This window comes from Pinus tabuliformis, chromosome 2_1 (genome assembly GCF_031772625.1).
Source record: "Pinus tabuliformis cultivar Carrire ecotype Pingquan chromosome 2_1, CPIR1, whole genome shotgun sequence".
In the NCBI taxonomy this organism is placed as follows: Eukaryota; Viridiplantae; Streptophyta; class Pinopsida; order Pinales; family Pinaceae; genus Pinus; species Pinus tabuliformis.
Window position 1 is genome coordinate 329,490,481 of NC_142299.1, and position 14,465 is coordinate 329,504,945.

The following is a 14,465-nucleotide window of genomic DNA, read 5'->3' on the forward strand; positions in this document are numbered from 1 at the left end:
CATGCGGGCTGTCGAACGCTAAGTTTAAGGTTTAGATCTATAAAAATATCCATCTGCAAGTGATTATAGATTTTTGAATCATTCTTCCAAAAGAGAGAATAATGTTTAAATGGCTCCACACAATACGTCCTATGTTAACGCAACGGCAATCTTTCATGTTACGATTATATTAAAATATTAAATGTTTTAATTATCTCACTAATGTTTCAATAATCCCCTGGACTTTTCAGAAGGAGCCAGCATCATCCATCACTCAAGCTTTTGATAATAGTCGCCATTTATACTCTAGCAGTAAAACCTCAGTTTATTGCATACCATTAAACACTTAACAATCAAGAAGCTCATGTCAACGGCTTGAGAGCATATAGACTCACGATTCGAAGAAAGTGTGAGTTTGAATCTAACCAAATCTCTTAAATCTTATCATAATTTGTAATTTTCCCAGATTATTTTTATCTTCATTTCTTACATTAGCTTAGACAATACTCGCTGGCATAACAGTATCTTCTTCAGTAACCTTACATGAAAGCTAACCTTCATCTTAAGAATAATCTCACATAATCCTCAGTCCACTCCAGCACTCCATGCAACAAAAGTTGCAAGGTAACCAACAAATACGATCAACATGATACAAAATGGTGGGCGAATTTGTTTTCTGGCGTTATAAATGTAATTTATAATTAGTGTCCAAGCTAAACTATTCAAGAAATGATTTGACAAATGAGAGAAGCAGTTACTACTAAGGTGGACTGGTAAAAATCAAAGATGCATTTGTTCCACCAAATCCAAAAGAGTTTGTCAGAACAGATCGAATAGGCATTTTCTTTGATGTAATCAGTGGAGTGAATCCATCCTGAAAAACTGGATCTGGCTCCTCCAAATTCAACGTAGGAGGAGCTATACCCTACAGTAAACATTAAGAAGAAGTTAAACCCAATTTCTCTGTTGCAGATCTGGAATGCAGATAAATAACAGGGTAACCAGAGTTGAAAGAACAGAAAACACCACAACCAAAAATCTGACATTCTACATACATGAAACAGAGCCAAAACTGAGAAAATTGCTTCAACAGCCCCTGCTGCCCCAAGCAAGTGACCGATTGCACCCTGAAAATCAGATGCAGACATAAAAATCTTTGACTGCAACAATTATATGAAAGCCACTATCCAGCAAACTGAACAATTTTGATTAAGCAATCAAGTACCTTCGTTGATGACAGTGCCAGCTCACCAGATAATGCATGTTCATCAAACAAAGTTTTTATTGCTTTTGCCTCCACAGAGTCACCTGCAGTACACTACACAGGCTTGAAAAATCTCTGATGCCAGAGACAAACCGAATTTCCCAACTGTTGACAATAAATTATTGTTGATCAAGAAATCATGATCTTTCACCTAAAGGTGTTGATGTGGCATGTGCATTTATGTAGTCCACTTGGTTTGGGCGCAAACCTGCCTAAAATGAAACAGAAACATAAGTTCATGACGATTGAATCCAAAAATGTAAAAGATAGTCCTGAACTAGCAGTAAGCAGCACTTAATAATAAATAAATAATCCAGGTAATCATAACATCAATGAGCATGATCACTGCTGAATAGTGATGATGGAAACCACAGAAGGTCACATTAAAAAGCTTAGAAAAGGTGTAGAACAAGCACCATGATAACCTTCAACTCTCTAGCAAAAGCCAAAGATATTTTCCTCACAATATCTGGATACCATTATCACACAGATTTAAGGTGAGATTTCTGTAGCTAATGAAAAAAGAGAGCCCTAATGTATCAGTGTACATTACACTCGCTTTATCAGTTAATATTCTGGGGAATACATGACAGTAATTTGCACATTGATAATATATCATCCAAATCAGGTCCAAAAGCCAGTTAGGCTTTCAACTATATAATTACAATTTCCTTTCTTTTTATTTCCAATAAACAACACATATCGCATTCTAGAAAATTTTGATTTCATGAAAGCAGTTACAAATTGGCTAGGTCGGTTTCTTTTACAATCCCACTAAAAGCATATGGAATCATCTCCTTTTATCGGCGTTACATCGTCACATATGTCGAAGGACTGAAACATTATAAACATACTCCAATACAGGTGAGTTTATACATATACATGCATTTTTTTATCTTGAAGTTTCCCTAGATACCATTTTATGACTCTCATCTAACAAAAATGAGCCCATATAGATTTTTAAGGGTGTCAACACAGACTCCCGATGCTTGCTTCATCTCCAACAGTAGCAATGAGATGCGAGATAAGGGAGTTCAGCATCAATGCAAGAAAACTAGTGTTTCCTGGAGATAGGGAAGTGCAGAGAGCACAGGATAAAACAGACCTGATCTAGGGGAAATTTGGCAGAGTAAGGAAGCCAATCATTAGGATGCATTTGAGGTCAATCCATAGGGTGTCTTTATACCACCAAAAAGCAGTCGAGTTAGTTATGTCATGGGCTCTTGTACTTGGGTTTCCAGTCTAACCCGTAAACCCATCCCGAAAAATAGCTGAATTATATATTTTTCAAATTTTAAAAAGTTGTACATGGGAAGCTTTTAGAGCAACCGTGTACATACATGTTTTTATAGTGGGCAGAGCATATATATAATTTGAAAATGCTTTTTAAGATAAGGACAGGTCTGCGACGGAAAAGAGACCTGCCTAGGCCAATCATGAGCATTTGATGAAAGGGAGTGGCAAAAGATGCTATCACACCTTTGCACTTCAAACTTCATCTAAAGGCCTTTGGGATGTGGTTGTTCAGCAGATGGATAAAAGTGCTTTATGCCAAAGAGGTTATAACACCTTTGCATTTCAAACTTTACCTAAACTCTGTTGAAAAATATGGTAGCCATGGTCGGTATTTCATCTTGAAAAAGAAATGGGAAATTGAAGTTTTAAATTTGCCTCCAAATTTATTTCAAGTCGGCCTCATAATGTTTTAGGTCTGGCGAGCCCCTTCGAAGCACCCATTTGACCCGCACTTGAAGGCTATAAAAAGGAGATCATTTCTACTCATTTGGACCCCAATTTTTGTCTCATCCATCTCTGATCCAGCAAAAATTCAGGAGGGCCAAAATTTCAGGAGGCCGAAATTCTAGGGAGGGCTGAAATTTCAGGAACTTGGATTTTCACATGTCACTTGATCATGATTTTGGTTACTAGTTTGGCTATTATCTTGCTATAATTATTTTCTGATGTATTGATGAATTTGGAACTCTCTCTCTCGCATAAGGAAAGACTTTTTTGGGTTTTCCCCTTGTGGGTTTTTCCCTGGCTGTGAGCCTAATTTCTGTGTCTCTTGTCTTATGGTTTCATGGTTATATTTTATTGTTCTTTTCATGTGTTGATGGTAGAATGTCTAAACTACATGATGATATTGTTAAATGCTATATGAATGCTAATAATGATCTGTTGAAGTTGTAATTGTGTTATTATGTTATGCCCTAGCAAAATTCAACATGGTATCAAAGCTAGGGGTGTTGAAAAATGTGTAACTAGGTTCGGTCTTCATATATATGAAATGTACTTTTGATTCTTGTATTTTGTAAAATGAAAGAAAAATTACTATTGTTATTTTTGGAGCATGGGTTTCATGCTCAAGGTATTTTATTTTAGAGGTCAAGCACCCATTGAGTGCTTCTAGGGTTTGTCCTAGGTCAAGAAGTCAAAAGTGTCATTGTCATAAGTTGAAGACCCCCTCAGACACATTGTAACTCGTAAAGAAAATTATCTTTGTAATTGAAAGTGTCAAAATACCCTTCCAAGACCAAGTTGGCCAGGCAGCTGAGAAGTCAACCTGTTTTGAGAAGCCACATCCACCTTAAGAAGCTTATATAAGGGAGGGAACTTGACCTCCTTGAGACACATTCACTTCATATCTCATTCAAGCAAAGGAGAAGCAAAAAAAGGCTAGGGAAGAAGGAAGAGGCCAAAGGGAAGAAGTTTCTGGGCTAATTCTATCTCACACGTGTGAAGAAGGAAGGCTAGGATTTGTTGCGTCAAGGTCGAAATTCTCTATTTGTTGAATGAGGACCAAAGTTGTTGGGAGAAGGGCCTACTACGTCACCTTCTAGCCCTAGACAAGGAAGCAAAGAAAGCGAAGTTGTTGGGAGCCCTTGGAAGGCTAAATTGTGCTCACACGTGTGGATGCAGTAGGAGTTGCTGGGAGCCGAAAATTTCAGACCTACCGTACAGACCGAAATTCTGAAGTTGGGGGTCAAAGTTGTGCTACAGTAAGAGATTTGACTGGGTTTGACTTGGACAAAGGAAGCACATCATCAGGAGAGGTCGGACTTGGTCTTGGAAGGGTATTGGTCTTGGTCTAGAGGCCTTGGAATTCGTCAATTGAAGAATCTATAAGAAGAGAAAATAGTTACAGGTTTTCCTCTCAAGTGAAGAGGTTTTGGCCTTGGCTTGTAGCGTATACCCTGTGTACTTGTGTACTATTGTTCTTCTTGTTTTGGGTAGTTGTTGGATGTTAAACGAACATAATAATAACTGAAGAATTTAATAAGAAAAGGTAAAAAGATATCACAGGCAGTTATCATAGAAAGAGAAATCATCCTAACTACTGCCCTATAGATTTCTCAACATGGTATCAAAGTTAAGGTTGGCTAAGGGCATAATGAAGATCTCTACTACACTGAAGAAGTTCCTAAAGAAGTGTACGAAGGTGGCAAGTCAACTCAAGAAGGGCATCAAAGAAGTATGGGATCTCCTATTTTCTTCTAAGAAGGAAGTGACCAAGACATCTACAAAGGATGAAGGACTATTCTCAGCACTCACTGGCACATTTCAAGATGAGAATATTTGGGTGATCGACAGTGGAGCATCAAGACATATGACTGGTCAACACAAGAAATTAAAGACATTATCAAAAGGAAAGTCCTCTTACTCCATAGAGCTTGGTGACAATAAAAGCTACCCTGTGAGAGGAATTGGATCAACTTCACTTGAGCTGGAGAATGGAGGAAACATTCATCTCAACAATATCTTATTTGTTCCAAGTTTGCACAAGAATTTACTTTCCATTTCATGTCTAGAAGACAAGGGTGATAGAGTTTCTTTCATTGATGGAAAGGTTGTAGTATGGGGTAAAAACTCAAGCATAGAAGATGCAAGAATGATTGGGATCTGTGAAGGAAGACTTTACAGATTGTTAACTCCCCTCACTCAAGCTTTGGTTCACATTGAAGTTAGCCCATGTGAACTTTGGCATAGAAGATTTGGTCATCTTCACTACAAAATCTTACCAACCCTAAATTCAATAGTGAATGGCATCCCCGAACTAAAAGAAGATCATGAAGGAGTATGCAAGGGATGTGCATTGGGTAAGAACACCAAGAGACCATTTGGAAGCAATGCTTCAAGGTCAAAAGAAATATTGGATCTTATTCATTTCGATGTTTGTGGTCCTATGACTCCAAAGTCACTTGGAGGTCATCTATATTATGTCACATTCATAGATGACCATTCAAGGAAAACTTGGGTTTACTTAATGAAATCCAAGGATGAAGTATTTATCAAATTTCAAGAATTCAAAGTTGAAGTAGAGAACCTTACATAAAGAAGAATCAAGATATTAAGGTTTGATAATGGAGGAGAATACACATCCAAGGAAATTATAGGTTTCTGTAAGGAGTCTAGGATTAAGAGGGAGTTGATAGTCCCATATAATCCCGAGCAAAATGGAGTTGCAGATCAAAAGAATTGGTCCATGTAAGAAAGTGTAAAAGCTATGCTACATGATCAAGATTTGACGAAATTTCTGTGGGGTGAAGCTTCGAAAACAATTGTATACATACATAATCGAAGTCCCCACAGGTCACTAGATAACATGGCTCCTGAAGAAGCAGTCACTGGGAAGAAACCAGGCGTGGATCATCTCTGAATTTTTGGTTATCCTGTCTATATTCATATACCAAAGGACAAGAGAAAGAAGTTGGATCCATTAGGCATGAAGGGAACATTTGTTGGCTACAGTAATTCTTCTAAGGCTTATAGGATCTACCTAAAAGAAGAACACCGAATAGAAGTTGGTCGAGATATGATATTTGATGAAAGTGTTGCATTCAAGAAATCAAAGGATCTCCCTATGGACTCTGATGATGAAGAACTTCCAGTATTTGAAGAAAAAGTTAATAGGGAGGAAGAAGAATCAAATCATGAAGATGAAGGTCCCAGTGAACCTATACAACCTTTGGTAATCCCCGAGACTAGAAAGAGACCTAATTGGATGAAATTTACTCTATTAGATGTGGAGGGTCATGGAGCAGCTAAAGACACATTTAGAGAACGCAAGAAGCACAAAAGATATTCAGGGCATGCAGCGTATATGACAAAGTTAATAGAAGCAAAGCCATCCACTTTTGAATAAGTTGTCAATCAACAAGAATGGAAAGATGCCATGAATGAAGAATATCAATCGATAATGAAGAATTAGGTATGGGAGATTGCACCTAGGTCTAAAGACAAGTCTGTGGTAACTTCCAAGTGGATTTACAAGATTAAACATGCGGCAGATGGAAGTATTGACAAGTATAAGGCAAGATTTGTGGCTAGGGGCTTCTCTCAACAAGAAGGCATCGATTATGAAGAGACATTTGCTCCAACAGCAAGGTATACAACTATACGCTCATTGGTCTCTTTGGAAGCATCGATGGGATGGAATATACATCAAATGGATGTCAAGACTGCATTCCTGAATGGCACAATTGATGAAGAAGTCTATATAGAGCAACCCTTGGGATTTGAAGTCAAAGATAGAGAGGCTTATGTTTGCAGGTTGAAGAAGGCATTATATGGTCTTAAGCAAGCACCAAGGGCATGGTATGCTAGGATGGATGCATACCTACAAAGATTGGGCTTCACAAAGAGTTTTGTTGATCTAAATCTCTACATCAAGGTTGTAAAAGGTGAGCCTGTGATTATTCTTCTATATGTGGATGATCTTCTCTTGACAGGTGTGGAAGGTCGAATCCAAGAATGCAAGAAGCAGCTAGCAGCAAAATTCGATATGAAGGATCTTGGGTTGATGCACTACTATTTGGGACTAGAAGTCTAGCAGGGACCTGATGAGATCTATCTAGGTCAAGGGAAGTATGTGATCGAGATGTTGAAGAGGTTTGACATGATGGATTGCAAACCAATGACAACCCTGATGATCACAAACTTGAGAAGACTAAGGAGTTCTGAATCAAGCCCAGTGGATCCGACCAGGTATAGACAATTGATTGGCTCACTGATGTACTTGGTGAATACTCGACCAAACATATGTTTTGCAATAAATGTTCTCAGTCAATTCCAAGTTGAGCCGAAGCATGATCATTGGATAGCAGCCAAGCACATTATGAGATATTTGCAAGGTACAATCCACTACTGCCTGAAATATGAAAGGAGGAATGATGTCCACTTGATTGGATATACAAATTTCGACTGGGGAGGCAGTGAGAAGGATGGAAGGAGCACTACAGGAGGATGTTTTAGTTTGGGATCCTCCATGATCTCATGGATGAGCAGAAAGCAAGAATTGATTGCTTTAAGTAGTGTTGAGGCTGAATATATTGCAACCTGCGAAGTAAGTAGAGAAGCGGCTTGCTTGAGGAAGTTGTTGTCCGACTTGTTTGAAGGACCAATGGACCCTACAGTGATACATTGTGATAACACTAGTTGTATAAGATTGTTTGAAGATCTAGTGTTTCATGGAAAGATAAAGCATATAAACAACAAGTATCACTACATTCGGAAGCTAGTTCAAGATGGTTTGCTGCAACTACAGTATAACTCCACCAATGAGCAGGTAACTAACATATTGACAAAATCTCTTCCTAATAAGAAGCTTGTATATTTGAGAGACAAGCTTGTCTAGTTGATATATCCTCCCTCGTTGAGAGGGAGAGATAAACACATCATTCTTGTCTTCACTTGGGAAGACAGAGTGGAGGATTGGGTAAACATCTAACATCTGATACTCTTTGAGGATGAGGTAGGGCATTCAAGATAAGATTAGTCGAGGATCGATATTCTTTGAGGACTAGCGATCCAAGATAAGAATAGTCCAAGAAGGACATACTCGATGAACACCTAGGTGGGTATGTGCCTTGAGAGACAATTGTTGGAAATACTGAGAGGGGGGTGAATCGCTATTTCTTAGCAATTAGCACTTTTTAATCTTTTTCAGAGCATCAGTTAATCTTCATTTATTATTATTGTTCTTCATCAGATGATCATAAGCAATAATCAATACTAGACAAGACCATACAACAATGCAAAAAGATAAAACAGACACAAATTTTTAGGTGGCAAACCCCCTCCGGGTCAAAAACCATTGAATGCTTCTTTAGTGATTGTCTTCTCCCTTTTAAAAGAAAATTGATTACATCAAGATTTTAGCTACAACTGAGGGAGGCGACAACCCCCTAATTCACAGACTACAACCTGTAGGACGCTACTAGACCCTAATATCCTGTTGCAACCAGAAGTGTTGAGAAATCTAAGCGCTTGAGATGTGAATGATTTCTCTATTATGGTAACTGCTTTTGAAGAAATTTCAAGCTTTAAATAATTCAAAACCATGAATTTTTATATGTTAGTGAATATTAATTTCATCAACCGGCTACCATGCATAATAAACAAAAGAATAATAACACAAGATATAGGCAGCAGCCAGGGAAAAACCTCTCCAAACTTGAGAGGAAAACCCATGGTAATTCTTCTTATAGTTTCTTCTCTTGACAAAATTTCCAAGACCAATACAAAGACCCTTGAGACCAAGTGACTCCAAGATCAAGGCTAGAATCCCTCCTTACTGTTGTTCTCTTCACTTGCTGCAATACGGATAAGATCTGCTACTACACATGGATGATCTGGCTACCTTCTCCCTTCTCTTCCTCCTCCAAGATTTCCCTTACTCAAGATAGTCCACTAGCCTAGAGAATCTTCTTTAATGCTGCCCTTAAACAAGATGATCTGTCCTTTTGAAATGACTGTTCAAAAACCCGAACTGTAGGTCTGAAATGAATACCTTAATCATGAAGTTTTCATGCACTGCAACTCAATCCTAGTTATGCATAGCACCTTTGCACCAACAATTTCAGATAGGCTCTTCCAACCTCGTTCTACCCTCGCACTTTATGTAGATCCTCCATACATTGATAGATTGATGATTAGGCTTGATTAGAAGGCTTCGAAAGGCAACAACATTGACTGTTCAAAAACAGCGAAAGCAGAACCCTTTGATTTCAAAACGCAGTCATATATGAGAATAGTGTTAGGGCTCTTCTAGCCCTATGATAACTTCGCTCTTTTCAACAACAATCTTCTCCTTGAATTTGCAGCTAGAACAACCTTTCAAATCAACCATACAGTTACGAAATGTCAAGCCCTAATCCGGATCTGTATGTCGTGAGGGAGAGCAGACTCGTTGATATATTCGTATGAGGGAATAGACTTCTGTGGCTATGGAAAGGCTCCTCTGCAGTCATGAACAGAATTCTACTGTGGCTACATTTCCTCACTCTCTTGGACAGACTTCTTCGCTTAGAATGAGACCCAATAGACTTTGTGATATAGGAGATGAACCCACATCAAGTTTGTGGCATCGAATTGGTGTGAGAGGAGGCCTATTTATAGTGTATGAGGCCTTCTTATCAAGCCGACGTGATCTGTTCCTTAGCCGACTTGAAGCCAACATGATCATCTATTATAACTATAATATATATGCTGAAAATATATTATTTCTTTTGCATTCGTTTGGAGGGATCATTTCGTAGCTCTTTTGATCTTGCCTTTGAAGGAGTTTTCCCATAAGATTCTAACCCTGATCTTGGAGTCATACTTGTACATTTCAAGTGTAAACACTTACATAAATGACACAACCTATCACCTAGCATAGAGCTCATAATGAGAGCTACTAAAACAAATATTTTGATCATGAAACCCATGATTCAAATACACAAAAATTTGCTAGATACAAATTACATCATTTACATTGGCTTGTGTCATTATGAAGACCGAACCTAGTTACACTTTCTTCAACACTCCCTCTTAACTAGGGAGGTATTCATACATACATGGACCTTGGACAATTTTTCAAGTTCACAGAAGAATTCTCATAAGAAGATCAGATTTGCAATCCATCTGTTATAGCATCATTTCAACCAACATTATTTTCCATTTAGCAAAGCCTTGACTAACAGCGCTATCTCTCACTTAGATCAGAACACACAATGTTGGCAAGACTAATCACTGATAAACACGCATCACCATTGTCTCTCTTATGGTCATACCCACCCGAGTGTTCTCCGAGTATGCCCTACTAGGACTATTCTCATCTTGAGTTCCCAGCCCTCAAGAATATTGATCCTCTTGCCCACTCTTGTCTTGGATGCCCTACCACATTCTCAAAGAGTGTTGAATTCCAAATGATCACACAATCCTCCATTCTTTCTTCTAGACTGAAGACAAGAATGTCGTGTCTAACTCTCCCTCTTAATCAAGGACGAATTCCAAGTTTCTCTTTACTTAGAAACTTGCTCAAGTTTGTTTGCTCATAGGAACTCCCCAGAGCTCCCTCTTACCTAGGGACTCTATCATCGGTGCTTTATAGGGTCTTCTAGTTGACTAACGATTTAAGACTTCAATGTCATCAATTCCTTCATATGTAGGGCTCAGCCATTCATCACTTTCCTTCGTCATGTCATTCCTTCATTTCCCGGAAAGTATCCTCCTTGGCTTTACATCTGGGGCGTCCTTCATAAACTCATCCGCCTTCACTTTTATTCGACAGTGATTACTCTAGATCACAAGGTACATAGTTGTGACATCCTTTACAACTCTCCTTTCCTTGATCCTGCACACATACCTAGACTTTTCCAAGAGGTCAGACACCAAAAACAAATCACATATTACCTTTTGGTGATGGCCTTCTTCCAGTGACATCTTCTGGTAAGCATCAATCATCCTGCATTCATGTTGACACATCTCCCGATGATATCTGTCGTCAAGGGTCCTCATCTTTTCAGACTTCCATCAAAGTCTTCACATCATTCCAGGAGGTTTCTTGGTCAAGTCTTCCTGATCCTCTGGATGTTGACTGCCTTCGTCATGGTTGCATGTCTCATGATCTCTTTCATCCTCATGCCTTTCATTCCCAGGAACTCTCATAGTTCTTCAATGGTCACCAACTACCTCATACCATATTATGAGGACATATTATGTTGATTTCATCTTTAAACCTTTCATAGGAGGAGATCTTGATCATGCTTGATCCATGCTACCTACAACCATGTGACATGATATTATAATATCAAACAAAATATACATACCTCATTTGTCTTGAATCATATCATGATTCTTGCAGCGGACTTCTTGAGGGATCTTTGACCTGCAAATGTAGTTGAAAAAGTACTATTGACCTAAATTCTTTACAGAGGATATTTGCTTGTAGAAATTCTTCAAAGATTCAGATAACCAAGATGTTCTCATCTAAGAATTTCCTACACATAACAATTTCATTTCTACCTAGAATCCTTACATAAAGAAATACAATGTACATTAATCATAACCATTAACAGTATTTCCAGAGGATTCAACATATCCTCATTCATCAATAGTTCATCAATGAATGTTACCAAATCCATAATCAGTTCATTCTCTAAAAGAGTTATTTAAACAACACATAAGAATGTTCATGATTCACAACATGCTACGCTAACTAAGACCTATGAAAGAAAAACAGGAGGTGATCTTTTAATCATAGTAAAGATCCTCAGGCTCCTCCTTCTTCGGCTTCTTTTCATTGTCTTTTGTTTCCTGAGCGACATGAGCTGCTTCATACTTCCTCTTGCCATTCTTCTTTCGCTTGGGACAATCTCTTCGGTAGTGTCCATATTCGTGACATTCAAAGCATTGGATCTTTGACATGTCTTTCTTGGGATGTTGCTGGTGGCTAGATCTTTCAAACTTTCCGAACTTCCCTTTTCTTTTAAACTTGGCAGTGAATGCTTGCTCTTTGGATCCAACTGCAATATCTTCCTTGGCCTTTAATCGTGCTTCTTCCACTTTGCATATTGCCCATAGATCATTGAGTGAGGATGCCTCCTTCTTGGCCCATATGCTTGCTGTAAAGTTTCCCCATTCCTCAGGTAATGCATTCAGCACTATCGTAGTCATCTCTTGATCAGACATGATTTCTCCTCGTTCCTGCAACTGATCTCTTATTTCAGAGACCCTCATAAAATATGAAGTTATACCTTCTTCTTTGTTGATCTTCATTTTGTATAATTCGTTCCTCAGAGAGATCCCTTCTCCTGTGGTGCTGACGGAGAATAAATCTATCAGTTTGTCATAGATCTCTTTGGCTATTTCAAGTTTGGCTACATAAGGAATCAAAGAGTCCTTGATAGATTCTATGAGAATCTTTTGAGCTCTCACTTCGTTCTTGTTATGCTTGGCTAGTTCTTGACTGTCAGAAGGAGCAACAATTTTCTTTTGTACATAGTCAATAACTTCTTGTTCTTTCAAAGTGAGATCAGTCCTCTTCTTCCAAGCAAGGAAGTTAGCAACTCCAACTAACTTATTTCTTTCCTTGCAAGAAGACATCCTTTTTCAAGATTAGATTTGCTCAAATCAATAAGATACTTACTTGATGTAGTGATCCTTGAAGTTTGATTGTAGATGGCTGCCTTGAAGGAGCTTGAGGAAGCTTGATTACACTTGACTGCTAGGGAACCTGAGATCTGCTTGCCTTATCCTTGAGGATCTGTTGTTTAATTATAGATCCCTCACTTTGATAGATCTTGGAGTTTCAGAATGTGGATCTGAATTCTGAATCTTGCTTTGCCTTCAACTTCAGCTGCCTTACCTCTTCCTGAATGTTCTCTATATCAGCCCTTTCTTGATTTGCTACCAACCCTCTGATACCATGTTGAGAAATCTAAGGGCTTGAGATGTTAATGATTTCTCTATTATGATAACTGCTTGTGAAGTAATTTCAAGCTTTAAATAATTCAAAACCATGAATTTTTATATGTTAGTGATTATTAATTTCATCAACCAGCTACCATGCATAATAAACAAAAGAACAATAACACAAGATATAGGCAGCAGCCAGGGCAAAACCTCTCCAAACCTGAGAGGAAAACCCACGGTAATTCTTCTTATAGTTTCTTCTCTTGACAAAATTTCCAAGACCAATACAAAGACCCTTGAGACCAAGTGACTCCAAGATCAAGGCTAGAATCCCTTCTTACTGTTTTCTCTTCACTTGCTGCAATACGGATCAGATCTGCTACTACACATGGATGATCTGGCTACCTTCTCCCTTCTCTTCCTCCTCCAAGCTTTCCCTTACTCAAGATAGTCCACTAGCCTAGAGAATCTTCTTTAACGCTGCCCTTAAACAAGATGATCTGTCCTTTTGAAATGACTGTTCAGAAACCCTAACTGTAGGTCTGAAATGGATACCTTAATCATGAAGTTTTCATGGACTGCAACTCAGTCCTAATTATGCACAACACCTTCGCACCAACAATTTCAGATAGGCTCTTCCAGCCTTGTTCTACCCTCACACTTTATGTAGATCCTCCATACATTGATAGATCAATGATTAGGCTTGATTAGAAGGCTTTGAAAGGCAACAACATTGACTGTTCAAAAACAGCAAAAGCAAAACCCTTTGATTTCAGAATGCAATCATATATAAGAATAGTGTTAGGGCTCTTCTAGCCCTATGATAACTTCGTTCTTTTCAACAGCAATCTTCTCCTTGAATTTGCAGCTAGAACAGCCCTTTCAAATCAACCATACAGTTATGAAATGTCAAGCCCTGATCCGGATCTGCATGCCGCGAGGGAGATCAAAATCGTAGATATATTTGTATGAGGGAACAGACTTCTACAGCTATGGAAAGGCTCCTCTACGGTCATGAACAGACTTCTACTGCGGCTACGTTTCCTTGCTCTCTTGGACAGACTTCTTCGCTTAGAATGAGACCCAATAGACTTCGTGATATAGGAGATGAACCCACGTCAAGTTTGTGCCTCCGAATTGGTATGAGAGGAGGCCTATTTATAGTGTATGAGGCCTTCTTATCAAGCCGACGTGATCTGTTCCTTAGCCGACTTGAAGCCGACATGATCATCTATTATAACTATAATATATATGCCGAAAATATATTATTTATTTTGCATTCGTTTGGAGGGATCATTTCGTAGCTCTTTTGATCTTGCCTTTGAAGGAGTTTTGCCATATGATTCTACCCTTGATCTTGGAGTCATACTTGTACATTTCAAGTGTAAACATTTACATAAATGACACAACCTATCACCTAGCCTAGAGCTCATAATGAGAGCTACTAAAACAAATATTTTGATCATGAAACCCATGATTCAAATACACAAAAATTTGCTAGATACAAATTACATCATTTACATTGGCTTGTGTCATTATGAAGACC

At 38.5% G+C, this 14,465-nt stretch overlaps 1 protein-coding gene across 1 annotated transcript in view; it reads right to left on the minus strand.

Annotated features, from left to right (window-relative positions):
• Positions 1-393: 393 nt before the first annotated feature.
• The window catches only part of LOC149200174 (Beta-ketoacyl synthase), a 242,952-nt gene continuing 228,880 nt past the window's right edge, over positions 394-14,465 (minus strand). Inside the window, exons 11-14 of the mRNA XM_089402627.1 lie at positions 1,395-1,455; positions 1,205-1,287; positions 1,035-1,106; positions 394-904 (exon numbers count right to left, since the gene is read on the minus strand). Of these exons, the coding sequence (XP_089258753.1) occupies positions 740-904; positions 1,035-1,106; positions 1,205-1,287; positions 1,395-1,455 (381 nt within the window). The 3' untranslated portion in view covers positions 394-739. The remainder of the gene's footprint in view (positions 905-1,034; positions 1,107-1,204; positions 1,288-1,394; positions 1,456-14,465) is intronic.